General features: G+C 40.9%; 1 protein-coding gene across 3 annotated transcripts in view; it reads left to right on the top strand.

Moving 5' to 3' along the window:
- Window positions 1-23236, top strand: part of nfatc1 (nuclear factor of activated T cells 1) — a 62858-nt gene extending 39622 nt beyond the window's left edge. Inside the window, exon 10 of one of the 3 annotated variants that reach the window (XM_076879378.1) lies at window positions 22927-23236. In XM_076879378.1, the coding sequence (XP_076735493.1) occupies window positions 22927-22934 (8 nt within the window). In that variant the 3' untranslated portion in view covers window positions 22935-23236. Of the gene's footprint in view, window positions 1-3216; window positions 4594-14960; window positions 17844-22926 lie in introns of those variants that run through there. The other 2 variants (XM_004569238.5, XM_004569239.4) reach the window with 2 other exon arrangements.
- Window positions 23237-23776: the final 540 nt, after the last annotated feature.

Raw genomic sequence — 23776 nt, 5'->3', positions numbered from 1 at the left:
GGTGTCCTTCTGCAGTCCAGAAACAGTTTATTAGATTACCAGGTGATTCTATGCACTGAATACCTGCCTGAGGTGATGGAGACGAGTGAAAATAGATGTAGAGACTACTTTACGAATTTGGTAGGGCAGTTATAATTGAAGAGGCGGTCTTTACGGTCTAAAAAGTTGCTGGGAATCAGTGTGTGTGACAGAAGAAGCATTGAAGCTACAGTGTAAAAGACACTGGATTTACATATGTGTCCTTTTGATGAGCTTTTAGGTTAAAGCACTGTATGAATGCAGTCTATTTGCTGCTGTAATTGCTTTTTCTCTCCTTTGCCTAAGTTATACTGAAAGATGAATCCAACCTTTTTTCTGTCTCGTGTGCAGAGACAAACTAACATTTATTGATCGGCACTAAATGCAAAGTGCAGCTGAGGTTTAGAGGAATGTTATTGGTTTTACAGATACTTGGATTTAGATACCAGAAAAACGAATCTTTGTGACTTTGCTGGATAAGATAAGATAAGATAACCTTTATTAGTCCCACACGTGGGAAATTTGTTTTGTCACAGCAGGAAGTGGACAGTGCAAAAGTTATGAGGCAAAAATTAGAATGCAATAAGAATAAATACAGTACACAACTGTACAGAATAGAATAAAATAAAATACTATATACAGTTTGGGTCAGACCTCTGTACTCCTTGTCGTCCCCATCAGTGATGAGGCCGACTATTGCAGAGTCATCAGAGAACATGGTGAGAGATCACCATGTTATTAAAATTCACCCCGATAGCATCAATCTCCTCCTTCCTGAGACATTTTCACTAAAAAACAAAAATATCAATCTCACGGTGACAGTAGATAAAAAGTCAGGCCATCGCCGGAGTCTGTTAGACTCTTCCTACGAGGGCCATAACTGCCTGCAAGAAATCTACAGGCGATCTGTCCAAGAGCTCTTGAGATATTTCAGCCTCCTCCGAGGCTGCTGCTGGCATGGCTAAAGACGATTCCACATTTGAACTAACAACATTTGGCGAAAATGTCGACAACCAAAATTTGACAAAGGATATAAATACAAGATCACGGTTTCCTCTCCCTTTCTGTAATTCTATTTTATTTAGACATAAAAAGTTTCCAGTAATCTATTGTTCAGACATTTTTAAATAATACCTGAGTTTAAAAGAAAAACTTGGCTGAATCTGTGGTGAACTAAAGAACCGCTCTGTGGGACTGACTTGCAGTAACCCAGTAGGAGCCTCATAATGTGGGCCAAGAACATCTTGTGGCTTGTGGCCTGGATTTGACGTGGCAGTAAACTGGGGGAGGGTTCGTGGTGTTTTCTGCCCCCCAACTTTTTTTTTCTCATTGTATCAGCGCAACTCTCCAAGCTGACGTATTCCCTTCGTTCAGCGAGGCTGCTGGATATCTCGCTGCCGGATCGCCTCGTCTGTAGCCTTGTATTATTACAGGCTGGTTCGTGTTGGCAGCTTCCAGCCTTTAATGAGGCAAACAGCGCTGTCCTGCTAATTGTTTGGGAGTTCCTTGGGGTTTCCTGGTTGGAGAGCCGGGCTATATCAGTCCGATCCAGCTGCTGTCAGCCACCATGGGAGAGGAAACCAGTTCCTGGATTACTTCATATCAAACCCCAACATCCACGCTCTACAGCAGATGTAACGCTTGATAAAAATTGCCTCAGTATCTTCCGTTAAATCATATTCATATTGATGATTATCTTTGAGTTTGGGTTAGAGTTAGATGCATGAACATGCCGGTAAAAGTATTTATTATTTAAAATAAACTCCTGATCTTAATCAAAAGATTAAGTTGTTGTCATGTGAAAATTTGAAAAATGAAAACTTGAGTAATTCAGTGACGACTGAACCAAAGCAGCATCTGCTGATAATGAACATGTGATAAGACTGAAAGCCTCAAGGCAGCTACTGAACAGAGCTCGTGTTTATTTTAGAGCCTGCCCAATACTCCAAGTTGTGGCTGATGCTAGTGCCTATATTGATTTTTGGAACCCAAAAATGATCCATCAATATGTCAGCTGATATTCTTTTTAGACACTCGAGCCGGGCCTGCTGTTGTCAGTTAGTCAGAGCATGTTTTGGCATTTGTTAGGACCCAGACGCTCCTCCCCATAGCTCCTCCTTCAGCTGCTACAGGGAAAATAGAGGCCTTTCAAAGTCAGTTGGCAGACATAATCCGTCCATCGTGTCCTGGATTTGTCTTGGGCTTGTCTCCTAGTTGGAGAATCTCAAAACATCTCACCTAGAAGGCATCCAAGATTCATTCTAATCAGATTCTTGAACCACCTCAACATACTCTGTTAGAGAACAACCCCTCGTGAATGAATGAATGAATTAGTCACTCATTTCAGCTGGTCCTTAATCACTCCTGGTTTCTAGTCGTACACTATTCACAGTTTAAGTCCATAGGTGAGGGACGAACAATAGTAAAGGTGACCAAACCATCAGTTTGTGTCCCCCACCTTACAAAGAAATCCCTAACTTGAAATCCTCCTTTCAATGCAGAGCAGAAAATTGGCCTTTTCCACCCGAGAAAACTTATTTCACAAGCTGCCGTGAGTTTCACTCGGTAACCCTGTCTGCCCTGTTGTTAACTTACTCTGCTGCAAATAACCCACAGTCAATGCACTGATGAGTATATGCCCATACTGCTACAGGCTATCTTTAATAGACCAACATATCAAATATATTAACCACTATAATGCTTCAATTCAATTTCTTTGATTCTTCCACGAAAATCTTGTTTAGCAACCTCCCTTTCCAGATTATGGCGTAAAAACAAATTTAGTTCCCTCAAAGTTTTGATCAAAACCACATATTTATTTCCTTTTGTGAAATAAAATAAGGGCAGATGTTACCATGCGTCTCTGTGTGTTTGTGGACTTGTTTGAAGCGTCTCTGTCGCTCAGCTCTCTTAAGCAAATCAATGTGACCCACATGACACAGATGTCACACTAGTGCTGGGCCTATTTTTAGAGCTTTGTTGTAAACACACTTAGAGATCGATAGATTGACTTTATTTTTTCTTTCAATTAGACCCTCCACATCAAATGTGACACCACAACGAAAAGTAGGCCATGGTAACAGGCACATAAACAGTACATGCCGTGGCCTCACTGAGGCAAAAGATAAATTTTTACTGCCTGCCCTTCCTTTGTTTCATATCAGAATAAACTGAATTATGTCTTTTTTACTGTTTCAGTCTCATGTGAAAGCCATTGAGCCAGATGTGGCGCATGATGATGCGTAAGAAAAACATCTGCACGGCATAATTCATCCATGATTTGGATAGTTACCGGACAGGTGATGACATGATGTGGAGGCCTGACGATGTCTTGATGTCCTAAATTTACAGCCGGCGGCCTGGCTCGACGCGCGCGTTGAGAAGTCGGTGTAATAACGTGCCCCTGAGCCCTGAACTCGGCTGTTATATCCTTCCACCTCCAGATGCACAGAAGGTCAAAGCCAGATCAAATAGAGGAGAGGAGGTCAGTCGGTTCAGTCGGGCCAGGAGAGCACACATGGCGGTGGAGCGACAGACTGTAGGAGGGTGGAGATGAGGTTTGGGAGTTTATTTCTTCAGGTTCAAGTATGTCTTCTGGTAACACCGGTCTCACATTCGCATGAGTGGTGGCAGTACGCTGTCCTGGTGACGCACGCCAAAAGCATCTCGCCTTACCATATGCACACAAGAACAGACCGTTCTGATTCTACTGTTACAACAACAGAACCTGAAGCTAAATTCTGGAGAGTTTAGATTGCGTGCAGCCAAGTCAAGCCTCCTTCAAGACGATTTCATGACCTCAGCTGCAAGATGGAGTCCACTGCACAAGAAGTCACTGCCGGTTTGCACTGATGAATCATTAGAGGCTTTGCAACGAATTTCAAATGAAGCACGAATAAAAGTAGCCGATGATTAGCTGTAGGTTTATTTTCCAGTCTTTTTCCGACATTTGCTGAGGTGATCAACTTGTCAACGTTGTTTAAGCACCAAAACTGTGCTGCTGTTATTGCGCAATGTTCGGCTATGTCGTTGATTTAAATTGTTGCCGCCGCAGTCATAATTTTCACGATGCCAAGCAGGTCTGACAAATGGTTCAATTTTCAAGGATAAGTAGAAAATCCTTAAATTTGAAAAGTTGTAGTCAGCAATATTCTGAGTGAAGAAAAATGCCTTGATTTATTATTTGAACTTCAGCACGTCATCCTGACCACATGCCTAAATGCACTGAGTTGAGTTTCTGTTTGACTGGCTGATTAGTTATTTGTGTTAATGAGCAGCAGAACAGATGTTCTTAATAAAGTGTGTGTATTTTCATTTTTATGGATCCGCTAATTCATTAACTGGCAAATCATTTCAGCCCCGTTCATCAGCATGCAGCTAAAACCTAAAAGGTTCCTTTGCAGCCTTCTGTTTAATGTCTGCAAGATGATTTTGGTACAAAAGTGAAAGATTAGATCAAATACCTTTGACCTAGAAGAAGAGGAAATGCGAAGATTTTACCTCTAATTTTACATTTTAATAATGCCGGGGAAGCTTGTCGACAGGAAGTGATTTAAAGCACCTGCTGACCTGCTGCCTTGCCTCCTTGCCTTTCACCGACTTTGTTTCTTATGAAGACACATTGCTGTGAATCTCAGCCTCATATTTGCATAATAGCTTCAGTGTGTCCATGTGTTTCTGTGCTACGAGCAGGAGTTACCGCTGCTGTACTGTAGATATCAAACATGCCAAACAGATCTCATTGTTCCTTTATTAATCGCAGTCCGTCAGCGAGCCAAGCACATTTACTTCATGTCTAGACGAGCGTAACGTATCTCTCTGTAATTGTAAACAGCTTCGGTGAGAATCTAGATGATTTTGGCGTTTTGGTACGAAGGTTTTGCATCCACACATTTAGGTGATTATGACACACTTTTATTATTTTGTTTTTCACCATGACAGCCTCCCACGCACACTGATTCCTTTTTGGTGGGTATGTGTGTATGCTGACATTGAGCAACACATGCAACCCATTATATTTTTGCGATAGGAAGTGTTGGGTCTAAACTCAGACCCCGCTGTATCCAAGACTTATTCCCATGAAAGAAAAGCAAGGCAACAGTGTTCGATCGATTTCTTGCGCAAGGGAGGCCTCTCGTCTGTGACCAGCACGTTGAAATGACCACACTGGTGGCCTCCTCTCGCCGCCTTTTATTGACAAACTTCAAACAAGTTTACAAAACACCTCCCCTTGCAACCCCCCTTTGGTTACAAAGACAAGGCACTGTATGTAAATGTATACACTGAGTGTGTGTGTGTGTGTGTGTGAGAATGTGTGTGTGTTATGTGAGAATGTGTGTGTGTGTGTGTTGGTCAAAGGGTCATAAAACCTAAAAGCAGGAACAACATCCTTGGTCATAAAGAGGGTAGTCTTCCCCCACACCCAATGTATGGTTTACCAAAGATAACACAGTGAAACCATACAAAGGGTAGGAAGCTCTACCAAACATCAAACAGATCTTCAAGTTAGGATGTATCTACAATAAAACCTCCCCCAGCACAGAGTGGCTGGAGAGGTGGTCAGGATCAAAGGAATGGCTTTGATCCTACTGCTTAAACTAAGACTATACAAATTTAAGAAACACAATGGCGACATTCAACAATTAGACTTAACATTTCCCTCCTTTTTGTCATTGTATACTTAAATTTCAACTTATGCACCCTTTGTTTGACAGTGTCAGTGTAGATTTCATTCATGCACAGTAAACTACATCCTATACATAAGCAAATCAGTATCAACAGTTCAAAAACAGGAATTAATATTTTCAAAAGAAGATGCCACCAAGGACCAGACTGTAACCAAGCTATCCAGCCTTGTGGCGGATCTACTCCTGTCGTGCAATTCATTATGTATTTCTTCAAGTACACAACTGAATGTCAAAGGTCAAACAAGAAGAATCATCATTCTCAAAAATCATATGTCTCTACAATCCAACTGTATACAGACATAGGTATTTAAACGCATCAGTTGACTTTATTGTTTGTCCATGTGGCTCTCAGCTAACTTCAAAGCTGCAGCAAGTCAACACCCTTCTTTATTGACTCCTATCAACCCCCCAAATCTTCTCACTGTAGGCATCCTGTGGGGGTTAGAGTCAACTTGTGAATTATCTGCATTTACAACTCTTCTCCTGTCCTGTTGTCACCACAGAAAAAGCTTTGTAAAGGAAATTGGATCAAGCTGTTTTGATCTTCTTGGCTCAAAACCTCAAGTGTTCATGATGTAAATGTAGACAAAAGGCTTCTCTGTTTACATCCTTCTTGCAGAAAACAAAAAGAATAGGTGATGTTGCCATGTTCCATGGTTGATCTCCAACTTGGGCTAATCCATTGTCCTTCATACACATAGGCAATTGGCCTGTTTCCAGTTCGTTTAGCTGTATAATGTCCTGCAACAAGTCATATTCTTTGAGTCAGATGAGCAGGTCTGTCTCACCAGAGCAGTTCACCTTCCCAGCTACTGGTGAATCAACCTTCCATTCAGGTTCAGAGCAGTTGAAAAGTTGGCAGTGTTCCTGGATGTGTTGCTAAAGCAACCAAACAAACTGCCTCGCTCTCAGTGATGCTATAGGGCCACAGTCCAGAAGAATGTGTAGCCAGTGGCATCACAAGCATAACCATTGGTCTCATTCTTTATGTGAGCGGTTGTGTTCTTAAACTGCCACCAGTAGTTGTTGAAAACCCATGCTGGTACTGGGTGTGATTTGCTCTGTCCCAATGCGCTCCTGTCATCCCACTCAGGGTCCACAGGCACAAGAAGGCGAACAGCACATTCCCAGCCATTCTAAGTTGGGTTCAGGATCCGTTGGTTTCTTCACCAGGATTGAGACGAGAGGTCCTAGAGATATACTCCCCCCTTTGTACCACTGGCCTTTTCACCATCACCCAGAGTCGGCCAGGAAGTGTGTTACCTTCTTGCAGTGCGCTTGATGTATCCAAGTGTTCCTTTCAGCGATCTTCACTGCTGTGGGCGTCGTCAGCAGCACCTGATAAGGACCTTCCCACCGTGGACTGGACCAGCACTTCCTCTTTATGGCCTTTATCAGCACCCAATCTCCAGGCTTCAGGCTCTGCTCCTGCGGAGAAACAGAATCATCTGGCAGATCATTTGTTCTCATGACTACTTTACTTTTAAACATTTCAAGCATCTAATCCGCTAATATGCTCTCTCTTCTGCTTTTCTATCATCACTACAGAAGACTAGAACTCTAAATGCTCTACCATATATAATCTCAAAGAGTCAGACCATTCTCTGTTGGAGTAATCCTCGTGTACTTATTCTATACAGTCTAACCATGTCCTGCCTGTCTTCCTAAATCTTAACTTTACTGTTCCATTAGTTCTCTCTGCAAAAAAGTTTTTTTTTAAAGTATTTAATAATCCTAGAGTGAGTATAACGACTGCTCATCTCCCTCCTGTTTGAGACATGGTATAGCCAATGGCTCAAAATAGCAGCAGTCTTATACAAATTATCAGGCAGTACTGGTGTATCACACAGATAAAAAAAAAAATCATCCTGCAAGCTTGCTCCCTCTGTAAGTCACAACTGTTTTCCTGCTGTAGGTGAGTGGATGTGCATGTCTGCTGATGCTGTATTTCTAAAAGGTTAACACCATGTTTAACTACAGCTGCCTCTTTTGCGATCTTATCTGCAAAATCTTTTCCTAATGTAACTGGATCTTTCCCTCACATGTGTGCTGCACATTTACAAACGGCAATTCCACTGGTTAATAACACTGCCTCCAGCAGATTTTGCAAGAGTTTGGTGTGTTCTGCAGGTTTCCCTGTAGAGGTTGTCACACCTCGTCTCACTCACTGCACTACAAAGAAATGTACAGTAGCAAATGTATACTGCCTATCAGTGTATATTGTCTCTCTACAGCTTTACACGCTTCCGTTAAAGCTAGCATCTCTGCTGCTCAAGCAAATATGAAACATGCTAGTTGTCCTACATAGATAACTCTCTCTCACTGTCTGCTACAGTAAAACCTGTTCTAGTCTGTCCCTCTGCTGTTATAAAACTCAAACCATCAGCAAACCAAACCTTTCCCTCAACGAGTGGCACATCTATTAAGTCATCCCTCAGCTTACACGTCTTCTCCTCGCGCTCTCTACACTCATGAGAAGTGCCCTCCTCCGTTGGCAAAAAGGGTTGGACAGATTCAGAATTCTGCACCACTTTATGGTAATATGTGTGGTTGTGAGAGTAACAGTAACATTAAAGACAAGTGTCTTGTAGGTGACAGAAATGTAAGTTTAGTCTGCAATAGTAAACATCTACCTCGTGTGGAACTAACAATTGCAAAAGGTGAAATAAACTATTGAAACATTGTACAGCTTAAGCTGCTGCACATACTGATCTCACGCATGGAGGTAAAGCACGAGCAACTAGAGCTAATCTTTTAGGATAGTAAGTTACTGGCTTCACTTGTGGAAAAAGTGCTGTTAGTTATTTTACAGTCACCTTGCATTTGTGCTGTTCACAGAACCACAAGTCCATCGCTGGACCTCCTCTGCGCTGTCACTTTTTGGAGCTTGGCACGCTCCCTCAGGTTCCATTTTGTGGGCGATCCTCTCAGTCACTCCTTCTCATCATGGCATCTCACGACATCTACAAATTGAAAAAATGACACTCCTCTCGCCACACGGCTTTCGCCATGTGTCAACTCCCCAATGAGACATGTACAAGAATGTTGCACAGTCTCCCTAAAACAATCTCCAGGGTTTGTCCCTTGGAGCAGCTTCACTCCAAGCTGTAACCCTGTGTAAAAACATTAATCAGCACTTAAATGTTCAGCTTGTTTAACTCCCAGCTCCTGTATCACAGAAGACAAAGTCTTAAATTTAAAACAACTTCACATTCGCAACCAACTGTAGATCATAAGAGTAATAAAGTATTCAGCATCACAGAGACAAGTATCATTGCAGGTTTATTCTAAACTCATTAAACTCCTACGTTTTCCCATAATTTATTCCAAATTATTTAACATCTCAATGTTATTCCACATTGTAATCAGTGAACTTCACTTATAGGCCATCAAAGCCTCATCTGAACATGGATGCACCACTTGCATAGGTTTAATACTTGTAAATAAACAGCTAATCACACAAATCACTGCAACAATAATAGAAAACATTGTTTAATGTTACTTCTGGACCCCACCTCTTGACGCATGGACACTCTCATGCGTCAACTCACCAAACCTGGATCCCTGCCTTAAAAACTGGCTCCACCAGGAGCCTGCATACTCACCATCATGGCCTGGAAAACAAGATCTGGAAGTAAAATCAAACTTCACACTTATAAACAAGTATATCACAAGGGTAACAAGCATTCAGCATCAGCAAGACAAGTGTCATGTGCAGGTTTTCTCAAATCATTAAATCACTATTGTTACCATAATTCGCCTCAAACATGGATCATCCCATGTGCTCAGTTAACATTAATGTAATCGGTGACTTCCCTTAAGCAAAGTCACTCCACTCATATATTATTATGGGTCCAAAAGTGGCCAGCAAATGAGCCCATAATAAACTATTCCATAAATATCGTAATCTCTTATTTGTTTTACTCATGTCACTTGTCCACTTCTGCTGAATGCTACATGCACTCTTAAAGAAAACAAAACCTGAAATAAAGAAACAAACATCCACCAGTTGTTCTGCTAAAAACCACATCATCAAATCACATGAAAAACTGCAATGCTGTAAGAAAAAAATGCAAATGTTAGCGCTGCGCAGGTGTGTACACACTTTCTCACAGTAACTTCTGTGAGTACCACAAGCCCATGAATAACACACCTCTGATAGATTCACAAACATAAAAATGGCATTTAAAAGGTTAAACCATCACGCAACCTCAGATGTTGCTATCATCTTTCTGCTCCTGTAACAGAGACACACACAGAGATGCATCCACACCTTTGTCAAGTGGGGGTTGACTTCACACAATGGTGTTAAGTCAGTCAGTCAGTTCCCCATTTATTTTAAAATTCTTACTCATTCACTCAGTGATTCCTTCTTTTGCTAATTGTGGAAATTATCGTCGCATTCGTTTCCACGCTCAGCAAAACAACGTCATTTCAAAAAGAAAAATAATTTAGACTGGATTTCCTCGTTGAATCCTTTTGGACAGGAACTTGTTTCCTGATTGTCCCAAATAAGAGCCCATTTTAATTTTGGGGAAGCTCACTTTGCAACAGTTTTCTCGACGACGCTTCGATTCTAATCGTGCAGATCTGCTCAACAGAGATCATCAAACAAAACTTTCAGTGCACCATGAAAGTAACAAAATAAAAGAAAGAAAATAAAAGAAATCAAAGAAAATAATGGAAAGAAAGGCCTTGTTTAAGTCATGACACGTGTTCTTCATGCCAGGGGGATAAATCGTCACAACCCAATTGGCAGGTTCAACTTTAGTAATAAAGACAAATCAAACAGCCAGTTTAATCTCAAACATTCATCCAATCAGCCATACACACAACATACAGCATAACCCTGTTGTCTTAGCACATAATAAGTTTTAGTTCTCATGTAACTAAATGTGTGCCATGGTAAAACTTCTTCACACACCAGAAACTCACAATCAGCTCACTCAACTCACTCATTTAAGACCTCTCATCAGCATTCTGCTTTCTCCTCTATAATGCAACCATCTGTCCTCCTATAATATTCAGTCCACTAGTCTATGTATCACTTTCATCTTACTAGTGACTTGGACAAGATGACAAACAGAATCTCATGCTTAAGATGCTGTCTGGTCTCATGAGTATCATTGTATGTGTATATGCATGTGGGGTTAGTATGGTTAATGCATTTTCAGTATGTTTTTGTGTTCATCTCTCACCACACTTCCATTATTCTCATCACTGCTTAAAACAACACACATCTCTCTCTGTTTTTTATTTCTTTAACTGTACTTTTCTCCAAAACAGAAAATAGCATTACAGCTGTTTCAGACTGAGAAACACCAAACACTCATCATGCTATCATTCATCCACACAACTATTTTATTTCTTTTTGTCCACTGGGCAGGTGACATGCAGAATCACGTCTGCCCCAGCTGGATACCTTTCACACACACCATGACGTCAGACACACTCACACTCGCGGAATTGATCAGGAGAAAAACTTTCTTCATCTTCACACTCTGTTACAGAAACACCATATGGTTTTTTTTTTGTGTGTTGTGTCAGGGATGGATATGTAGTTGTAACGTTTGTGTTCACTTTCTTTCCTTTCTGTCTCCTCTCTTGCCTAGTCTGTCTTGGACTCAATGCTGCTCCTAATATGCCTTTAATCTCTCCTCCACTTCTGCTCTCTCACGCTCTTCTCTGACTCTACTTTCTGCTAACATTCTTGCTCTTCCTAATGCTTTTCTACGGTGTTGTTCTAGAGTAGTTGCAGTGGATTGAGCTGTAGTTTCATCCTCAGGTTTCACAACTACTGCTTGCAATATTGCTCTTTTAACATTCTGTGCTTCTCTCCTCCTCTGAGCCTGCTCCAGCCACAACTTAGCAACTGCTAACTGCAATTCCTTCCTCTGCTTCGCTTTACCTGTTTTACCTGCTACACTTACAGCTATTCTTTCTACCAGCATTTTACACTGAACTTCCACTAATGTCCCTTCAAATCCATATTTCTTACGCCAACAACCTACATACTGCGTGCTGCCTGGTAAAACTTTCTGCATAAATTTTACATCTCCTTCTAAGGCAGACTTACACATTTTATTCTCCATTACAAGACAACAACCAGCCACACTCACGCAGACCACGTCTGGCCCGCACACACACACACAACATAGGCCTATCGCTTGCGTCTGCACGCACAGCTAGCGCTCTCTGTTGAAAACTCTCAAACGCCCCATATGGCGGAGAATTCAACCTTCGGACACTCTCCAACGCCCCAAATGGCGGAGATTCCGGACTCTGAACCTAGGTTCTCTCCACGCCCCCAAACGGCGGAGAACTCTCTACGCCCCAAACGGCGGAGAAGCCTGCGTCTCTCTCACGCGGCTAGCGCGCTCCCGGACTCACGTTTAACGCACAGCCCGTAGCCGCTCTCTATTGTTTTGGGTCCACGTGCGCTCTCGTGACCAGCGCTCCCCGGGACTCAAACGTTTCACGCAGAATCACGGTGACGCGTTTCTAGGATCCCACATTCATTCACGCGGTTATAGAGACGCTCTCTAAGGCCTTCTGTACTCACTGTTTGTTTACGTTCATGGGAAGAGTCTCTGGATCCCGTCAATCGTCATCCATCCCGAGGGGAGGTCAGGCGCAAACTTCCCGGCCTGGTGGCAAGCCAAAAACACCAGGACTTTACGTCAATCATCCCAGACGTTGCGGTGGCGTCCTCTCCCTCTCCTCGGTGGATGCAATGTGTTAGGCTCCGGCTCCGAAGGACCAAATAAATGTTGGGTCTAAACTCAGACCCCGCTGTATCCAAGACTTATTCCCATGAAAGAAAAGCAAGGCAACAGTGTTCGATCGATTTCTTGCGCAAGGGAGGCCTCTCGTCTGTGACCAGCACGTTGAAATGACCACACTGGTGGCCTCCTCTCGCCGCCTTTTATTGACAAACTTCAAACAAGTTTACAAAACACCTCCCCTTGCAACCCCCCTTTGGTTACAAAGACAAGGCACTGTATGTAAATGTATACACTGAGTGTGTGTGTGTGTGTGTGTGAGAATGTGTGTGTGTTATGTGAGAATGTGTGTGTGTGTGTGTTGGTCAAAGGGTCATAAAACCTAAAAGCAGGAACAACATCCTTGGTCATAAAGAGGGTAGTCTTCCCCCACACCCAATGTATGGTTTACCAAAGATAACACAGTGAAACCATACAAAGGGTAGGAAGCTCTACCAAACATCAAACAGATCTTCAAGTTAGGATGTATCTACAATAAAACCTCCCCCAGCACAGAGTGGCTGGAGAGGTGGTCAGGATCAAAGGAATGGCTTTGATCCTACTGCTTAAACTAAGACTATACAAATTTAAGAAACACAATGGCGACATTCAACAATTAGACTTAACAGGAAGTGTGGGGTATTTCTGGTAGGAAGTGTCCGTGCCAGTGCTGGGTCACTGAGGAAAGAGCTGCTCTGTTGCCTGCAATGAAAATAGATGTTTTTAAGAAGGAAAAAAAAACATCTTCCATTGTGTGTGTGCGTTGGGGGGGGGAGGCTGCTGCTCTGACCAGCCAGCCAGAGGGAATTCCTCTCTCAGCCCTCTGGCTTGGTTTCTTCAGGCCAGATCCAGGGGTCTTCCCCTTCCCCTCTCACATTTCTCATCATTATGAAAGGGGAGCGGACGTGGGCTTAACCTAGATACTGGGTTAAACCGTAAACAGCAGACTAATGAGGGAGAAACTGACTTCCAAGTAATAAATGTGTTTACATTCACAGTTTAAAGAACAGTAAAAATCAAGACAGACGAAAAACAACACAATCAATTATAGTAACCAAAAATGACTGATGTCGGTGCATTCATATGTACGTATAGGTTTTTCTTGTGTAGCAGCTACAGTCAGTCAGACTGTGTAGCTGCTCTTTGAACACGGCACACCATCTGTACACAGCTGATAAAAACAGATAAACAAGTGCACCTGGAGGCAGCAGGATGTTGCATCATCTCTCCTGATAAAAAATGCCTGGGGACCTCCAGTGTAAAGTGATTCTATCAGACTGACTCAGAGGAAATAACAGGTTCTGTATGGCTCAGAGGAGTTTTGCTCACACTGGCAGAAATAGCACCTTATAGATGTACTAACAAGTGTATAATAGCCTTGTGCAATGAGAAAAGCAAAGTTTTACTAAGCACATTTACTTTTTCTGGGCTCTCTAGTTATCCTTATAAGGGCATCATTTTAAAAAATGCATGTATTTGATGAACCCAACAGCGAACCAAGCCTTTAAAAAACAAAAACTTTATTAAAACCTTCATTTTTTTTCATAAAGCTTACAGATAGAGCTGGAAGCTTTGCTCCTATAGGCTCAGACAGCTGGGGAGCTTCATGTTATACTCTGTGATGTACTGAGCATTTCTTCTTCTCTCGCCTCCTCCTCCTTTCCCTCCCCAGGTGTTTATATGTCACTGCTGCATGTGTTTTTCCTGTCTCCCTATGCTCTTTATTTTCTTCCTAACAGAAAGAAACCTCCTGCAGACCCAGGCTCGGGGAGGTGCCCCTTTGAGCCTGGGAGGCGTCTCCTAGTGCTACTTAAAGGAGATTGTCTGATTGTAGGGGGTTTTCTCCGTTACTGCGTAGCTTCTTACGTTGCAGCACCTTTAGGAAGCTGTTGGTGTGATTTGGCACTATATAAATAAATTTGAATTGAGATGAATGAAAACTCTGTGTGTGTTAGATGTTATAAAATGTCAGTGTTTGTTTTTGTGTGATTGCTGAAACTATTTCAGGCTCATCTTATGCAAACTTGCTGCAAGAATTAAATGAACATTAGAAATTCAAAAGTAACAATAAAAATGAGCCAAGAATTAATCCGTGTGTTTTAAAGACTTTATCAGGTTTTATCATGAATGTTTATCAGTTGACATTTTTGTGCTGAACTTTACTGCACCAACTGTTTTTCTTGGTTTTTATTTGGTTATATCAATGCACTATAGCCTCTTTGTTAGGTTCAGGTTCAGAATAATTCCCTTCAGGAGCAGTAACCCTGCCAAATTAACACTGTGTGCATAAAGGTGACACACTGCCCACTTTGATGAAAACACTCCGAGACAAAACTGCGAAAAGAACTGAAAAGTGACCAAAAAAAAACATTGCATCAATGTTTCAAGCTTGGACTGAATAAGAAGTGAAAAAGAGACTTAGAACGGGCCTTTTTAGGTATTTTGGAGGAAACCTGAAATCCTGATCATCCTTTTCTCTCTTTTCCTTTTGCAGTAAACGAGATCATCAGGAACGACTTGTCGAGCATCTCCGTCCACAGCCACGCGTAGTTTCCCGTCACCACAAGTGACAGGAATTTTTTTTTAAAAAGGGAAGCACCAAATGAATTTGACATTATGCTCCACATGTTTGGACTAAGGCATGCAGGAAGCAGCAAAAGGAAACGCAAGGAGAACAATTCTAAATGTATTGTCCAGATGATCAGGGTCCAACGTGTGCCTTGTTTTTCATATATAATAACGTTACATAGAACCTATCCAAGGTATAGATTACATGACTGACATGTAAGTTAAGTATGTAGCAACCAAACCTGCCATTTCCAGCCTTTACAAGAAAGTGTGCTTTTAGAGGACCAAGATTTGCTTTGTTGTTGTTGTTTTCTTTGGGTTTTTTTGTTGTTTTGGGGGTTTTGTTTGTATGGCTGCGGTTTGTAAATGAGTCGGTGCCCATGAGTTGTGTCATTTGTATATAAATTTGGATGTGTAGTGCTCCAGTTTGCATATCTGGCTTTACAGAGAAACCATTTAAAAGACAAGTGCCTTTTTGACTGGAAGCAAAAAGACATGGCCTTGGCTTCACATATTCAACCTCAAAATTTCAAATTAAATATATTTTAGGGGCAACTTAACTTACATTTTCCTGAACAGTGGATACTGTGGGCAAAAGTGACAATTAAGGGATTATGGCGAATGCAAGAAGATAGAGTACATGCAGCGTAACTTGCATGTAGTCAGCAAACTATGTTGTCTGTTATACTGTGATGTCTGTCTGGAGTTCAGCCTTTCATTTTGGAAATGGAAAGTTGGATTTTTCCCCATCATCATACTGTTCAGACATAATTTTCTTGCAGAGAACCAACAACAAGCACTTATCCACTAAACTAGTGGCATTTCCTGTCAATGTTTCATTAATGCAGGGGTGGAGCCAAGGACAGCCAAAGGTGAAGCCAACCAGGACTTCGAAAAACTATAAACAAAAAAAATGGCACTAGCGATAGTCCTGGATGAACTGAAGCCGTATCCCAAAAGTGAAAGTTTGCTGGGTAAAAGTTCTTCCTGACAGACTATAGATGTAGTTCAGTTGTAGTTAAATACCTTTCTGTGTGTCAGCACAATTTGACACATTATGGCAACTGCTGTATTGATTTCAGCCATGAAGTGGGCAGCAGCGGCGTCCTGACTTACATCCTTAACAGACAACTAGCAAATGGCTAGTGTTTTGGGCAAAATTGGTTTCCTTTCAGAAAAACCAAAAAGCGAGTGTGTCATTTTATTTCAATTTGGGCATACAGCTTATGAACAAAAGCACTGGACCACCTACACATTACACTTACAGGAGCTGCTCAGCCATTAAAACCCACACCACGAAACTCCTGGTACACAGTTTTTGTGCTGTTAATGTGAGAGGAGGTTTGGAGCTCTGCAGTTATGCATTGGCGACTTGTACCCAGAATGCACAGCAAACCTGCTCTGTAGCTTGACGTGGTCTGACACACCTCCGCTTTGCAGTAATACAACTTATAGTTGATTGTGGAGGGAAGAAAGCAACTGACTTGTTTGTAAGAGTGGCATCCCCTTACAGTACCACACTCAAATTCAGTGAGCTCTTTAGAACAACACATTCATTCACAAATGTTTGCAAAGGCAGACTGCATGGCTAGGTGCTTAATTTCATACACCTGTGGCAATGAGACTGAAAACACCTGAACGATTGAGAGCTGTGTCCCAATACTTTCATCCATTATCGGTACTGTATCAGCAAAAAGCAAAGTAGAAATGGGGGTTTTGTCTAGCATGCTTGTATAAATAATTATCTTAGCCATCCACTGAATCCTAATCATTGATGACTATCTGTTGCAAGCCCGGCTGCGAACCAGTTTTTGTGCAATAGCATTAATAGGAAGTGGAATATTTCTCTTTGAATGGCTCTCAGCTTGTTTAAGAGGGATGCAAATAATCACAGAACTGGAGTTACATTTAGTAACCTCTATTTTTCTAGCAGAACTTTTTTTGTAAACACCATGACCATTTTAACAGCTCATCCATCAGTTGAAATTGTAATTATCTTATGAACTTTAGCTTCAATTTAGCAGCATAAGACTTTCTAATTGTAACTGAGTGTTAAATGAGCCCTCATAATGTGCTACTACATGCCTGCATAAGCAAATGATAAGTGACACAAAAAAAATGCTAAGCTGGAAAAATAAATAGTCATCTGTTTCTGCCTGGCCACCCCATAAACTTGTCTGGCTCAGCCACTGCATTAAGTTGACAAGTCATTTCCTCCAACCCAGCCGTTAACTGCTTTTTACACCTTTTTTTTAGTCATTTTTAATAAAAAAGAATACATACAGACTTGAAAAGTAACAAATAAAATGTTAGCTGCAGTAATACTGGTTCGACTTTTTAAAAAAAATCATCTCAGTTTTGATGAAGCTTGACTTTTATTACTCCCTGGAAGCTATGCAACATGCAGGTAGCATTAATCTCTGAGAGAATGTAAACATTCACCGTCATATCTCTAATCCAAAGATTACTTTGCAGCGGTGAACAGCAATACGAATATACACACATTTTTGTTTTTGTATTTTCATATTTATTCTCTTAGCATGAGCTCAACGTTTATTCACGTTTATCATACAGCTTGTTTTAGACGGTTACATACTGCATACTGTGGTTTACCTGCTAATTTGTCAGCGCTCGCACACTTGTTCCCAGTTTTATATGTATTTATGAGTCTTAATCTGTGTAACTGAAGAGCATGAGAGAAGCCATACTGAAATGTTTCAGAGGAGAAGGTTACTCTTTGTCAGTAACTCATAACTCTCCTTTGTCATATTTTGTGTACTTGTCAATAAATAAGCCTTCATCTCTTTGATCTGCGTTGTCTCAGTTTTACTGTAGGAATGAAATCAGCAGTTTTATATGTACATTATGTGTGTTGTCACAACAAAGGCGGCAATTTGTCTCATCGCCTTAGGTTAGAAAAAAGACTAAAAGAAATCATTAGTTTACATACTGGTAATATGGTAAAGGTAATGGACCAAAGGTTCCCTCGTAATAAGTTTGTTATACTGAACTTTGAACTACAGATCTGTTCAGAATTTATAATATCTGGCATAAATACATTTATTATTAATCCTCAATGTTTCAAAGAGCACAGAGAGTGTGTTATTTTAGCTTTCACAGCACACAATATCCTCTCCTCTTTTACCAAAGATATGAAAACATAACAGCCAGCTGTTGGGATTCATTAGATAACTGTGTATAATCATTACAACCATTAAATGCTGCCCTCGCTGCTATATCTTTTTTTTTTTAAAAAATTTTCATAACTGTCATTTATAATTGTCAATTCTAACTCGACTTCAGTTGTCAATCTGTGGATTCATAGCAGTGGTAGGAAACCTTGAAGTCCTGCATGTGTTTCCCACATTTGTTCCTCATTTTGTTTTATTTTTGCAGAGCAGAAGTTGCATCTCCACCTTTCCTGTCCTCTTATGTTGGCTTCTTTTGTGACTTCTTGATTAAGGCCAGACCCACGCTGTGATCCTTTTACCGGTGCCGCTGAAGCTGCTGTAAAAAGTTGGTGTCGCTTTTTGCATGCAAGGAGTCACAAAAGCCTTCAGGATAAATGTCTCGCTTGCTGGCTCAGAGTTATCTACATGGGAGGGGCTGTAATCTGAGTTTCCTTGCTCTGAAACATCCTCTAAATCGTGAGACGATCATGTTAGGCTCCACTTCACCTCGGTTTGTGCATAAAGATCAACCTCAGCTGATATTTGCTTTAAGCACTGGGTCAAATGTTGTTGTTGAAGGTAACTAGGTCATGTCAGTCATGTTCCATGTTACACATCATATACAAATCAGGTTCCAAGAGTGTATTCATTTAAATATGTTATGAATTTAACACCATAATTCCCTCCACACTCACCACCAAGCTGGAGCATCTGGGACTCAGCTCATCTATGTGTCAGTGGATCTCCAACTTCCTAACTGGCAGACCACAGGCAGTAAGGATGGGCGGACATGTCTCAGCCTCCACCACTCTCAGCACTGGAGCCCCCCAGGGGTGTGTTCTGAGCCCCCTGCTGTACTCTTTGTACACATATGACTGTGTGGCCACTACCAGCTCCACCACCATCATCAAGTTTGCTGACGACACCGTCGTGGTGGGCCTGATCTCTGATAACAACGAGACGGCCTACCTGAAGGAGATTAGGAATCTGGAGAACTGGTGCCAGAGGAACAACCTCCTTCTAAACGTCAGTAAGACAAAGGAGCTGATAGTGGACTTCAGCACTAAGCAGGAGAGGAACTACCAGACCCCCGTCATCAACGAGTGCCCAGTGGAGAGAGTGGACAGCTTCAAATACCTCGGAGTTCACATCACGCAGGACCTGTCATGGTCCTGTCACATCAACACCGTGGTGAAAAAGGCCCGACAGCGTCTCTACCACCTCAGACGCTTGAGAGACTTCCAACTGCCCTCCAAGGTGCTCAGGAACTTTTACTCGTGCACCATAGAGAGCATCCTGGCGGGAAACATCTTAACCTGGTTCGGGAACAGCACCATGCAGGACAGACGAGCTCTACAGAGGGTTGTGCGGTCAGCTGAGCGCACCATCCGCTCCGAGCTCCCTGACCTGCACTCAATCTACAGCAGGCGGTGCTGGACCAAGGCCAGGAAGATCGTGAAGGACCTCAGCCATCCCAACAACTGTTCTCTCTGTTGAGGTCAGGAAAGCGATTCCGCTCCCTGAAGACCAACACAGAGAGACTGAGGAGGAGCTTCTTCCCGCAGGCGATACGGTCTCTCAATCACACCACCACACAGTACTGACCCACACATACAGTTCTTACACACACACTGGACTTTCTGGACTTTGGTTTTGCACAACACTGGTCACTATATTCTTCATTTCCGGTTAATACTTGTACAGCTGCTGTTATTGTGTATATATTTATTTATATTTAGATTTCTTCATACATTCTTATATAGTTCTATATTGTGTATTTTGTTGTACAGTTATTTTATTTTCAACTTTAATTTATATATTTATCTTTATCTTATTCTTCCCAGTTAAATTTACCCTTCATTCTAATTTGTGTTGTACAGTTATTTCATTTTTAACCTTAATTTATATTTTATTCCTTCCTAGTTAAATTTACCCTTTTTAATTTTTCATATTTATTTCCTTTCTTATTCATAGCCTTTTCCTTTTTTGTTTTCTTTAGGTCACGAGCAGTTGTCCAAGCATTTCACTACATATCGTACTGTGTATGACTGTGTACGTGACAAATAAAAATTTGAATTTGAATGAATTGAAATGAATGGAGGGCAAAGGGTGCCTTTTATTACGGTAAAAGTAAAATATGAACACTAAAGAAAAATTCTCAGTAAAAATATCTGTTAAAAAAAAAAACTTCTCAAACCTTGATACATTGCATGTGTGTTTTTTCCTAAGTCAGAATTAAATTTAAGCAGTGAAACAGTGAGTGACAGTGTTTATAAGTTCTTTATACTGAGTCTTACTATAGTTGTCAGTGTGTTTATTTTACGCGTTCGTGATAAACACACACTTATATATAAATTGGGGTGTTCGTGATTCAAACGAGTACTTTTGCCAACTCGCAGTATTTTTTATTGTATTTATTTTAGTTCTAACAACCAAATGCAGTGTTTATTTTACATACTGAATCCAAAATTCGGCGGTTGTGTTTGCAGTGTGGGGTGGAAGCCTGGATGATTCTAGCCCTCAGTGAGTTAACATTTAGACGTTGACTTCTTAAGTTTTGAGAGTGCCAGTTTAGGAAGCCAACGTATGACTGAGGACCTTTTTTGTTATTTTACAAGGAAAATGTTCCAGATTAATGTCTGCATCATCAATGTACTGGTTCATAGCTGTTTAGCCATTATTGCGGTGGCATTTCTTGCCAACAGATGTATTCATCAGTGTTAGGAAGGTTATAAGGACTATAAAGGTCAAGGTGAAAATAAAGAGAAAAGCTCCTTTCTCCTTCGGCTTAAGTTTGAGAAATCTGACCATTGACTGTATAAAAAGGTGGATGCTGGCACTGTGAAGTCATCACTTTGTCCATTTTGAAGTCTGAACTTTAAGTTTATAGCTGATGTATCTTCATTTATCTTCATTTTCTTGATCCAAAAGTGACCATGACATGTTCACTAGCATGCTATGTACATTATATACGGGAAATTACCCCCTAACTTTAGTAAGCTCGGTTAGCGATGCACATTAACAGATACCTGCAAAGTAATGGGGACATAAAATACTAGAACAACCATCCAAGCATGAGTTCGTCTGACTCTGAAAATCTGATATGGAAACAGCGATGTTAAAATCACAGTGGCTACATCTCTCATATAGGCTACATTTATCACACTAACAGAGAAACATCATTAATATAAAGTGACATGATATAACCAGAAAAAATATTGATACTTTTTACAACAACTAAGTGTTCTTGGGATTATCAGAGCTCTTGCGTGAAAGCAGAAATCAATCCTGCAACCATTAACTCCTGACTCGTCCAGTGTTAACCAGTATCTGCTCTTCATTAACAAATGTGTTTGATTGGAGCTAAAAATAAATAAATAACATAACCATTCATTTCCAAAGCAGAAACATTTGTGATGCAGCAACATAAAATGTATATTCAGAAAGAAAAATAAAAGTACTGTTCTGAGTCTTGTGTGATAACCTGTGTGCTCCTGATAGTGCTTTCAGTGCAGCGTGCAGGATTTCTTTCTCAGTTATGGTCCACACTGACACCTTGTGGTCTGTGGGATTTCTGCTTTGCCTAACACAATAAATCTCAGCGCTCAGCTGCTGGTTTCTTTACATTTGTTTTTCCTTTATGTTTGAGAATGTCACAGCCAGTACCGTCACGAACATCCTTCACACTTTGCCAGTAGGAAAATCAGGACGTGTTTTGCTTGCCTGCCTAAAGGCAGGCAAGCAAAACACGTCGCCTTTTAGGGAAATCAGGTGTCATTTGTACTGTGTGCGCTGTAAAGTCTGTCATTTTTGTTGGCCTTCAAGCAGCAGCTTTACACACCTGGTAAGCACAGACTTTGAGTTTCAGTGTTTTTTGTTGTCTGATTATATTCATAAATGTCATTTCATGTCATGTCTGTTGTCGTCTTCTTATTTAAGCCTTATTTTTAAAGAAAAAGTTAATAATACACAGATTTTTAAGGTCACAATGTTACAACTGATTCTCAAAAATGCTTGTGTTTTGAAAACTCCGTTAGTACAGTAAAGATTCTCTTCTCTTTTTTAAAAAAATCTTTTTGAAGATCAAAATCAATAAATAAAGTTGCATATGTTTTTTTTATTTCCTGGTAGGACAACTAAGTTGAAACTGTATCAAAAAATATAAAAATGTAAATGATTAAAACACATTTTATTATACAGTAGGCATTTCTGTATTTATATAATACCCTAGCATTTATATTACAACATATAGACTTATTGGTCTCTTTATTAGGTACACCTGTTTAACTGTTCGTTGACGCTGATATCTAGTCAGCCAATCACATGCCAGCATCTCAATACATTTAGGCTTGTAGAATGATCAAGACCATCTGCTGAAGTTGAGAAGAAAGGTGATTTAAATGACTCTGAATGATGCATAGTTGCTGGTGCCAGACACGCTGGTCTGCTGGTCTTTCCCCATGAACATTTCTGGAATTTACAGAGAATAGTTTGAAAATGAAAAGATATCCAATGAGCGGCAGTTCTCTGGGCAAAAATGCCTTATTGTAATAATTGTTATAATAATTAAGGCAGTGCTAAAGGGAAGGAGAAGAGGGAGGAGGTTTCAAATACATAGTGTACCTAATAGTGTTTGGTGAGTGGATATGTAAAACATTTGAATCTTTAAACCTCTATTGGCAGCTTTTCACTGATTTTTCTTCTCTCTGTTTTCAACTACAGTCTGGTAAGATGGAGAATTTATCCAGCAATGCCACATTCAACTCCAGCAAAGCTGAGCAATGTCTTTTTGCACCAACTCACATAGTGATGCTCTCAGTGATTGACATCTTTACTTTTATCATCGGGGAAGCAGTGGTAGGGAAACTGCTGTGGATCATCTTCACATCCAAGAAGGCTATAGATATCCTCAACTGTAATTTAGCTATCTTCCACACTGTGCATTATTTTACATCCTTTGTTCATTTAATTTACCTGTTTTTGCTACCACAGTACCAGATAATACTGCTCAAGGTTTTGCTTACCTACGCACAAACAGGAGGCGCATCAAGTTTGGTTTTTATATGCATGGAGAGATATATTGCTGTGGTTTACCCCACATCTTACCATCTGCTGAATAAATACAAATTCAGGGAGATGTGTGCTCTGACAGTGTGGCTCCTTACTGCAGTTACTGTTTTGACAAGTAATCTAATTAATATCCCCTCTCTGACAGCTAAGGTATTAGGAGCTATCCCACGTTTTCTGGTGTTATTCAGTTGCACAATGATGATCTACTACAACAGAAACATCTTGATAACACTGATGAAATCAGCACCAGAAAAAGATGAGCTGCATCCTGCCAAGAAAAGAGCCTTCCTAACCATCCGGGCTACCACATTCATCAACTTGTCATGTTATATTCCAGTAATCATATTGGAAATGTTCATGTATCTGCACCAACCTGCATATAGTTGTTCAGTAATATCTCTGTGTATAACATTAGTGTCTATTGCTAGTCTTGGACATCCATTGTTTTACCTGTCAACCCAAAGGAAGCTGCGCCTCTGCTTAAAGAGAGAAATGAAAGCCA

This window comes from Maylandia zebra, linkage group LG22 (genome assembly GCF_041146795.1).
Source record: "Maylandia zebra isolate NMK-2024a linkage group LG22, Mzebra_GT3a, whole genome shotgun sequence".
In the NCBI taxonomy this organism is placed as follows: domain Eukaryota; kingdom Metazoa; phylum Chordata; class Actinopteri; order Cichliformes; family Cichlidae; genus Maylandia; species Maylandia zebra.
Note: the sequence above shows the minus strand (reverse complement) of the source record. Positions and strands in the feature narration are given on the sequence as shown.